This window comes from Silurus meridionalis, chromosome 18, assembly GCF_014805685.1.
Source record: "Silurus meridionalis isolate SWU-2019-XX chromosome 18, ASM1480568v1, whole genome shotgun sequence".
Lineage (NCBI taxonomy): Eukaryota > Metazoa > Chordata > Actinopteri > Siluriformes > Siluridae > Silurus > Silurus meridionalis.
In genome coordinates this window covers 18,726,434-18,736,624 of record NC_060901.1, presented here as the reverse complement: position 1 = coordinate 18,736,624, position 10,191 = coordinate 18,726,434, and the positions used below count along the sequence as shown (strand labels likewise).

Below are 10,191 nucleotides of genomic sequence, written 5' to 3'. Positions count from 1 at the left end.
AGAGATGAACGAATGATTTTAAGAAAAGTACAGGTTTTCTTGCAAATATGTAAATATCAAGGAGGATTCGGAAAAATGCTCCATAGCAACAGAGAAAAACTGTAGGAAAAAATTTAAGAAACAGCAGACAATTGTACAAAATCAATCACATAAATGTACCGAAGCATTCGCAATATTACGAGTTAAGAAGTTATGGAAAATTGCTTTTATTGATTTGAACTTGATGTGGAGGTCGAACGAGTCATGTTGGGAATTTCATTTCCGAGAAACGCTCCAAAGCGACTGACAAAAACTGTAGTATAAACATCTCAAGATCTGCTGTTTTGAAGACGTTTTAACCCAGACTTCAAGATATCACCATTTGCCACTTTTCAAAGTAGCTCCATGGTAACAATGGCAGTGACGAATCAACGGTTAAGGTTCTGGGTTACTGGGGTTTGAGCCTTGCATGCAATACTGCTACTGTTGGGCCCTTAAGCAAGGCCCTTAGCTTCAGTTGCGGTGTATCATGAGTGGTTTCCTTCGTTAAGCTGTGATAGGTGACGAAATAAAAAACCCTTTCTTTCTTTACAATTCAATTTTTCCTCAATACATCAATTTTAAGAAGTGACTACTATTCAATTGGTGCCAATGACTAATGAGAAGAATAGAGCTTTAGATAGCGTACAATATAGGCTTAAATAAGCACCAAATTGCTAAACTCCGTACTATTTGGATGATTGTTTTTATTTATACTTCGTTATATTTAATTTTAAATACGTAGTATTTAGCATACAAATCGTTGCGGAACCATTGATAGGTCTCACGCTGTTCCACCGGACAACTATTACGGTCGTACAGGGAATAATCAGAGGGTTTTATGAGGTACTTAGCATTGAAGTTGCATATTTTTTAGTCATATAAATAATTTAAAGATAAATCTCTACCACAGTTTTAACCGCAATGGCAGGGAACTTCTGGCAGAGTTCACACTAGTAAGTATTTTTTATTTCATCTTACTAATTTCATCTTCGGTTTCCTGGACTAGCTTGTTGTTGTTAGGGCTAATCCGTGAAAATCGGTAAAAAGGACACATTTATTTTAATAGTTCAGGGAACATCACGAGTTATAGTAAGAAAGGTAAATAATGAGATTTAAAGAAATTAATAATAAATGAATAAATTGGAAGAATTAAATAGTAAAGGTTAAAAGGTATCAGTTCTCCCCCACAAAGCTACTATGCGTGTACACACAGATATACAGAAAGAAATGAATAAGAAAATGACACAAAACAACAACAAAATGTGAGCATCTATTCATAGTTTTGGTGGATACATTTGTGAATGTAATATTTTGCAAGCAGAATAATTCAATCGCAAAGAAAATAAATACTTTCTTATTGTTTCTCAGGTTGAAAACCCCCCAAAAAACATCGTAAAAATGAGTCTTTATCAATGAATTTACAATGAAGAGTCATATTTCTTGTCAGAGTTTTGTTCATAGTACAAAAAAAAAAATCTGGTTGTAAATCACAAAAAAGTACAGTTCAGGTCAATTCTTATTTAAAATGTAATTAAAAAGTACACTTTTTGCTTGTTTATGTGAATCTGTACAATATATAAAACTTAATAAAAATGGAGTGAACCCTGATTTTGGAAAAATAAATAAATTAAAACCCTAAAGAAAAGTATTACGTAGCCTGTTTATTTAATCCATTGTATACTGTTAATCTGGTGGGCGTGGTTTTATGGATATGGGCGTGGTTGTAAGGATACGGGTGTGGCTTCATTGATACAGGCGTGGTTAAGATTGGGCTCAAAATGTTAGCGCAAATCGCGCACCAGACCCTGTGGGGTCAAAAGTTTGTGGACACCCGAGCGTAGGCCGAAGATTCCCGTCCCGCCCTCTTCTGTGAAAGATCTTCCACCAGATCATGGTTTGTGCTTGTTCAGCTACAGATCGAAACACGCCACGGAAAGTTCAGGAAGACATCTACAGTACCAATACGCTCTCTAGGACCAAATTTATTAGGACACCTGACTTTGCCGTATGTGGTTCCTCCCCAAAAAAAGTATGAGGCAAACTTTAGGTTTTCCCTTCAGTTGATTTTGGAGACTTTTCAGGTTATTATAGGAGTAAATCGGGACGAAAGGAGTTAGGGGATGTGCAAATAAAATATCAGATTAATGGGTTTGTTTGAAATGCAGCACCGAATCAGGGAGTAATGAGGGCGCTAGAGTTTTTATTGTTGTTTATTTATTTTTTTATTACGTATACCCCAGGTTTAGTAATGCTCTCTCGCTCTGTTTCTAGCCTGCAGTGGGTGCTGGATAAGCAGGATCTCCTGAAAGAACGTCAGAAAGACCTAAAGTTTCTCACCGAGGAGGAGTACTGGAAGCTGCAGATCTTTTTTGCGAACGGTAAAAGAATTAGTTTTTTTCTTCCCCGTTCTGAAAATGTTCATCCTAAATTTTATTAAATCTGTTTTTTTTCCACATTCCACAGCTTCTAGTGGGCTTCGGGGAACCCACTCGAAGCTGTGGACCGCTTTCTCACTTTATTACACACGTCCCTCTTAGTCCCCAATTCCGGTAGATCCTGAGCTGGAGGAGGAGTGCCTAGTTTAAAGGAAACGGCCAAAAGTTTGTGGACACCCCACCATCCGATTTTTTTCAAACATCTTGTTCTACGTGTAGTTCCCATTCGATTTTATAATAACCTCCAGTCTTGTGGGAAAACGTTCCACTGGATTTTTGTGGACGTTTGTTCAGCTGTTGGTTAAAAATCAGGGCGAGGTGAGATGATGTAGAGAAATTAAGGTAATCTCAATAAGGTTTAGAGCTCCATAGCAGGCTTCTCCATGGTCTTCCACTCCAACCCATATGGTCAATCCAGCAGGATTTGTGCCCATGGATCACCATCACAGGTCCAAATCTCCTGGTTCACTGATCCTTTTGGTCGTTAGTGTATAAGTGCGACGATTGATCGATGCGTCGCGTATGGTCGAGACGATCTCGTAATCGAGCGTGACATTACGTTTCAGTGATCCAGGCTTTGGGAGAGCACCTGAAACTCCGCCAGCAGGTCATCGCCACGGCAACGGTGTACTTTAAACGCTTTTATGCCAGGTGAGTTGTAGTGTGGGCGTGTGTGTGTGTGTGAGTGATGCAATTCTGAGTAAAAAAATACGATTTCAAGCAGCATTTGTTGCATTAATACATAAATAGTACTTTTGATTGATGAATTGATTTGATTGATTGCAGGTACTCTTTGAAAAGTATTGATCCGGTCTTAATGGCTCCTACCTGCGTGTTTCTCGCTTCTAAAGTCGAGGTAACCAAATAAATACGCACTAATACATACACTATATGGCCAAAAGTTTGCGGACACCCGAGTATAAGACATTAGAACTTCTTATTTCACATTTAGTCTCCATGTTTACTTATAATAAACCTCTATTCTTCTGGGAAGATGTTCCACTGTGACCGTTCTTTCAGACACATTTAGTCTGTCTGGTGCTGATGTAAGCCGAGGAGGCCCAGGGGTTCAGCCAGCATGGAAAATTCATCCCGAAATGTGATTAACACTGTTTATAGATCTAGAGCAGCAAGAACTTCCACTCCAACCCTTGTATCTTCCTGGAGCTGGTTTTGTGCACAGTCATGCTGGAACAATTGTCTAGACGCTTTATACAATTTTGCGAATACAAGCTTGTAGGAACCTTTTGAATGTCGGATATGTCGTGTGTCCCAATACTTTTGGGAGCTAATGCTTTGTTCAAGATTGATTTCAGAGTTTTATTTCCCTTTTTTAAATAAATAAATTTTTTAAACTTTTCATTTAATCCTCTGTTGCAGGAGTTCGGCGTCGTTTCGAACACCCGCCTCATTTCGGCAGCGACATCCGTGCGTAAGTGAAGAAACCAGAAAACGTTTTGCGCTCGTTTACATTTCATGCTGCATTTTTGGTGCCAAAAACCGTTTTCCGATTATCTCCGCAGTGAAAACGCGCTTCTCGTACGCCTTTCCGAAGGAGTTTCCTTACCGAATGAACCACGTAAGTAACCCAGGGGGTCTCGGGCGAGGGATCTCCCGATTCCCGTTCGGATCGTGTGATCGGACGTCCTGATCGTGTGTGTGTGTGTGTGTGTGTGTGTGTGTGTGTGTGTGTGTGTGTGTGCACGAGGGAGTGTGTTCGCTGATGGGTCATACTTTATTCATACACCGTGCATCATCATTTATTTTGTAATGAGTTCTCTCACACACACACACCCCTTTCTTTGCCCCTGTGTGAAAATCTCATTGCCCTGGTGAAGTGGTGTCCGCCTGGAAATCAAGCTCCTCCCTCCTCTCACACACTCATGCAAAGTGTTTTGCGATGAGCAGCGAGCTCACACCCTCCTAATCCTGCCACTCTTTAATTTTGTCACCCGCTGACTCTGCCCCCCAAACCCCCGGAAACGCCCCACGGACAATGGGGATCACACAAATTCCTTTTACTTGGAGAAGTCTAAATTTCAGGCTCGTTATCAGCACCTGGATGATTGTGTGAAACTAAACGCGCCCACTGAGTGAGAATCAGATTAGAGAAAAAATATATTTGTTTATTTATTTATTTATTTTTTTTTAGTAACACACTCTCACTTTCTCTCTTCTTTTAACTTTTAGATCCTGGAATGTGAGTTCTACCTTCTGGAGCTGATGGTTAGTGTTTCTCTCTCTGTGTCAGCTGTGCTTATAGAATCGGTCAGTGATGCGTTGATGACGTTAATCCAAGTCCATGGCTGTGTTTTCAGGATTGCTGTTTGATCGTGTATCACCCGTACAGACCGTTACTGCAGTATGTGCAGGACATGGGGCAGGAGGACATGCTCCTCCCACTGGCATGGTAAGATCTTTGGCATGAGCTTAAGTTGATTTTAAAGTGCCTTTTTTCAGGATACATATATAAAGTGTACAGTGTGCGTGTGTGTATGTGTGTGTGTATGTATGTATATGTATGTATGTATGTATGTGTATGTGTGTGTATATATATATATATATATATATATATATATATATATATATATATATATATATATATAAAAAAAATTTGTTGTATTGACAGACGAGGTCAGACAGGCGTCTCCTCGGACTATGATATTGTGATATGTGGTGAGAGTAGGGAGCAGGTTGAGAAGCCTGGAGTGGTGGAGGTACGTGCTGGAGAGGTGGGGAATGAAAGTCAGTAGGAGTAAGACAGAGTACATGTGTGTGAATATGAGGGAGGGCAGTGGAGGGGTGCGGTTGCAGAGAGAAGAGGTGGAGAAGGTGGAGGAGTTTAGAGTGCAGGCACCTGGGGTCAACAGTGCAAAGTAATGGAGAGTGTGTTAGAGAAGTGAAGAAAAGAGTGCAGACAGGGTGGAGTGGGTGGAGAAGAATGATAGCAGGAGTGATTTGTGATAGAAGAGTATCTGTGAGAGTGAAAGGGAAAGTTTATAGGACTGTGGTGAGACCTGCGGTGTTGTATGGATTAGAGACAGTGGCATTGAGTAAAAGACAGGAGGTGGAGCTGGAGGTAGCAGAGCTGAAGATGTTGAGGTTTTTGTTGGGAGTGACGACGATGGACAGGATTGGAAATTAGTTTATTAGAGGGACAGCGCATGTAGGACGTTTTGGAGACAAGGTGAGGGAGGCGAGATTGAGATAGTTTGGACATGTGCAGAGGAGGGACATGGGGTATATCAGTAGGAGAATGCTGAGGATGGAGCCACCAGGAAGGAGGAAAAAAGTAAGACCAAAGAGCAGGTTTATGGATGTGGTGAGGGAAGACATGCAAGGGGCTAATTTGAAAGAGGCAGATGTAGAGGACAGCGGGGTAGGAGACGGATGATCCGCTGTGGCGACTCCTAATGGGAGAAGCCGAAAGATGATGATGATGATATTCGGTGTATATAAAGTATTAAAGTGGACATCTGTCTTTTCCTTTTCTTTTGCAGGAGGATCGTAAACGACACGTACAGGACAGACCTTTGCCTTCTCTACCCTCCCTTCATGATCGCTCTGGGTAATTTCTCTTTTGCGCATCAAGCACACTTTTTTAACTCACCATTCTCCATATATAATTTCAGTCATTACGTATATAAAAAAAAAAAAAAAAACAGCTCCGTTCTCTGAAAGGAATGCAGCGCCATCTACAGGGTGTTTACATATTAACTACAGGAGTCATAAAACAAACACACACGCAAGATCTGTTTTAGAGACGCTCTAACCTGCGCATCTAGACGGCTCAATTTTTGTCATGCTTGCCCATTTTTCCCCGCTTTCAACACGTCGATTTCAAAAACTAATTATTCACCACCTCTTGGCAGTTTCATTCTTTTGGCTGCTCAGCGATCGTGTTCTCAGCGTGCACACCGTGTGTCTGATGAGGTATTTTTAGAGCAGTTTGGTGGTGTGTAGATAAAAAAAACACACACACGGGAGCATCAAAATGTTTCTTTTCTGCTTTAGCGTGTTTGCATGTGGCGTGCGTGGTGCAGCAGAAGGACGCCCGGCAGTGGTTTGCTGAGCTCTCAGTGGATATGGATAAGGTAGGAGTGTTTTTTTTTTTTTTTTTTTGAGTTTTCATTCAACACCGTATGGCCAAAAGTATTGGAACCAATTAATCAACCGAATAATTTAATTAATTTTTAAATGGATATTGTTAAAAAAACAAAACAAAAAAAAAACCCTACATGTAAATTAGTACTGCACTTTATTATGCATATAAAAAAAGCAGTACTAAATAAAGAAAATGTGCTAAGTGAAAAAAAAAATTGTAAATTAATAAACATTGAGGAAAATATTAATATAATATTAGTAGACAATTCAAATAAACAGGTCACAGTGTCAGTGATTCACCTCTAGAGGCGCTTTCGTGCTGTATAACGCATCCCGGAAAAAACATCAATATGGATTTTTGCTGATCGCATGAAATTTTACTTTTGCTTGGACCCAAATTTGTTTTAGCATGACAAATGCGTCTATGCACAAAGCCCAGCTCCATGAACAATTGGGTTGTAGTGGAAGATCTTAAGTAGCCTGCTGTAGAGCTATAAACCCTATTGGTTTATTGATCCCCTAAGTTTGGGATGAATTAGAACGCTAGTAACATACTGGTGGTTTAAATACTAGTGGAAAATCCCAAATCTAGTAGAATGGGGACACGTTTACATTTTAAAGAGTGTATACAAATCTTATGGTATGTGTCCACAAACTTTTGTCCATACAGTGTATATAAGGACAGGCTTGGTGTTGCCTTGATCATATCACATATCATATCAATATTGACAAAAAATATATATTTTATTGATGATGATGATATTTTGCTATTGTTAATTTGGTGGTACCTTAAGGACCATGGACAGCTTCCTACTGAGATTTTTGATATTCTCCATAATCTGTAGTTCAGTGTCAATTCACAGCAGTGAAAAAAATTTTTTTTACCGTAAGTTTCAATAGATTTTTATACTTATACATCCATTTTTTATAAAAAAAAAAAAAATAATAATAAAAATATGCCTCGTCTTTGAATCAAATTCTTATTTAATCAGTCAATTAGAATAATATTTTGAATGTTCCCAAGCAAATGAAATCAATATCCACAAAATTCAGCTTTGCAATGCAGAGCAAAGAGACTTTGAATGTGAAATTAAATCTGCCAGTAAGTCACTGTTCATCAGCGAGTCATCGCGATTGAATAAATCGCTCGTTTAAATGATTCGATTCAATCACAATGCTTTGCTATCGCTGAGACGCAAAACAGTGCTGTGGCTTATTTGGAGTGATTTTTGTTGGCGAAATCGAGCAAAAGCTGATTTTTGGGGGAAAACGGCACTTTTCGTGTGATCTTGATTATATGAAGGGATATAAATGTACACAATTTCTGGCCCCATATCTTGAATTTTGTGATCGTTCTAAATGCATTTTAATGGACTGCAGTCATGGTGTTGATTTAAACCTGGCTTTTTCCCTGATCTTGCGTTTTTTTGGGCAGATCCTGGAGATCATCCGTGTGATCCTGAAGCTGTACGATCAGTGGAAGAACTTCGACGACCGCAAAGAAATGCCCACCGTGCTGAACAAGGTGCCGAAGCCCAAGCCGCCGCCCAACAGGTACGAAACACCCGATGTTGGTACTACGTACTTTTGTCTGTGTAGCGCACGTTGTTCGTTCATGCTGTGAAATTCCCTTGATGTCCATCAGGAACGGAGACCAAACGGACCTCACTATCGCACTTTCTCTTCTCTCGCAGTGAGAACGAGCAGAGCGCCAACGGGAGTCAGAGCAGCTCCTACAGCCAGTCCTAGAGCTCCCCTTGGTGGAAAAAAGACACGTGGCGGACACGCAATAAAGAACCAAGACCTTATATACCCACAGACACACACACTACACACCGAAAGGCTCTGCTCAAATCCGTTTGTTTTAACGACTGAGGAATTAAGCAGCTTCTGGGAAAGCAGGTGTGATCCCACACTGTGTGAAGCGAAGTGCTGGATTGTCGCCACACACAGACACACACACACACACGCTGTGTGTCTGAAAAGTATTTAGTTGCATTGCATTTGGGGTTCTGACCATTTTTGGATGGGAAAAAAGGAAACTTGATCATGTTTTGCATTTTTGTGTGTGTTTGTGTGATGGAGTGCATGTGAGCGAGCTTGTAACTGCAGGAATGTGTGTGTGTGTGTGTGTGTGTGTGTGTGTGTGTGTGATTGTGTGTGTGTGTGTACGTGCCTTTTGTCAACCACATCAGTTTGCATTCCTCAGGGAAACGGCTCTAGTCTAAGACCGATCCTCTTGGACCTCTCGTTGTGTCCTCCTGCTCACACGTCTGTGGTTCGTCACGCTTGTACACGTGTGCACCCCGTCAACACCAGTGTACAAGTTGTTTTCGCCGTCCTTTTCTCACAAACCTGCCAGTGTACATATGCTTTGTAAATGTATATATAAATAAAAACCTTTAAACCCAATTCTTTATTTCCACGCTGTGAGCAAAAGTATTCGAACCGTTTCATATTCCGTATATGGCTTTCTGCAACCTGTTTACACAAAGTGGGAGAAAACCAATTTGACTTCATTAAGGTTGGAGGACCAAACCGCTTCCGGCAGGACACCGGTCCTGCGCACGAAAAATTTTGTTTTGTTGTTTATTACTGTAAGATTCAGTGAACTGTTTTTTTTTTTCTTTTGGTTCCTTTGTAAAACGAAAATGTTTCCTCCATTGCATTGCTGTGAACTACTAGGGTATTTGATGTTCAGGGCTGCTTTATGGTGAAAATTCTCAAGTTCTTGAAAGGAGTATTAGCGCAATTGATTCTCTTAAGCATCTGCATAATTGAGTACCAATTCTGGGTTGCCTCTACCAGGAGGTTCAGACTCCAGAAACATACTTACAAATGTTAAAGAAAAGAAATGTGCTTTATATTTGTCATATGGACTTTACAGCAACACTTTACAGTGTTTTCTTCACTCATACCAGCGATGTTAGGAAGCTGGGGTCAGACATGATGCAGTGCCCATGGAGCACTGAAACAACGAAAGTGAATCTTGACACAAATAAATGGGTTCCTTTTTTATCCAATGAATCTGGGCTTATGATTCTTAGAAACCGACAGAATTTCAGACAGTTTTCTTTTTTTCCATTAAATTTCATGAAATTATTCGCTTCCTTTGCTGTGATGATGCACAGTTGTATATTTCAGCAAATCCAGATGAGAGAGAGAACAATGTTGAGTGTGTAAAGGACATTAGACAGTGGATGCTTGATAACGTCCTTCTGCTCAACTGTAATGAGACGGTAGGCACATTTACAAAATCCACATGCAGCTAGAAGTAAAATTTCAGATTCCGAAGCATTTCTGTTTTAGTGCACTGTAAAAAATTACCTATAGAATCTACCCAAAAAATGTGAGGTAACAATTTGCATTCAATCTGTTTGGGTCAATTTCACCCTATACTGTTAGTAAAGAGTACCTAAATAAATTAGCTATAACATAGCAATTAAAATTAGGTAAAAGCTATTCATAATATTAGACAATGAATTACTTATTAAAAGTGAGTTTTATTAACACCATAGTATTTTTTAAATTTATTTAATAATTGCTGTTAATAATTAACCAATATGACTAACCATTATTGAATCAGGAGGGTAAACTTACTAATAACATTAAAAAGTTATCAGACATAGTA

General features: G+C 39.8%; 1 protein-coding gene across 2 annotated transcripts; it reads left to right on the top strand.

Moving 5' to 3' along the window:
- The first annotated feature begins 816 nt into the window (after positions 1-816).
- Positions 817-8,972, top strand: ccnc (cyclin C). 2 transcript variants are annotated; one of them, XM_046874367.1, is made up of 12 exons: positions 817-974; positions 2,293-2,399; positions 3,023-3,107; positions 3,243-3,312; positions 3,837-3,888; positions 3,980-4,035; positions 4,647-4,682; positions 4,775-4,866; positions 5,957-6,024; positions 6,471-6,550; positions 7,996-8,114; positions 8,206-8,972. In XM_046874367.1, the coding sequence occupies exons 1-12, from the start codon at positions 943-945 to the stop codon at positions 8,255-8,257; spliced, it is 849 nt and encodes a 282-aa protein (XP_046730323.1). In that variant the 5' UTR covers positions 817-942; the 3' UTR covers positions 8,258-8,972. The 2 variants fall into 2 exon arrangements, with proteins under 2 accessions (XP_046730323.1, XP_046730322.1); XM_046874366.1 differs by having other exon boundaries at positions 818-974; positions 8,255-8,972.
- Positions 8,973-10,191: the final 1,219 nt, after the last annotated feature.

Coding starts and splice junctions, on each gene's coding strand:
- ccnc (XM_046874366.1), top strand. CDS start 943: ATGGCAGGGAACTTCTGGCAGAGTTCACACTA. Junction 2,400..3,022: donor GCAGATCTTTTTTGCGAACG/GTAAAAGAATTA, acceptor ATTACGTTTCAG/TGATCCAGGCTTTGGGAGAG. Junction 3,313..3,836: donor TTCTCGCTTCTAAAGTCGAG/GTAACCAAATAA, acceptor CCTCTGTTGCAG/GAGTTCGGCGTCGTTTCGAA.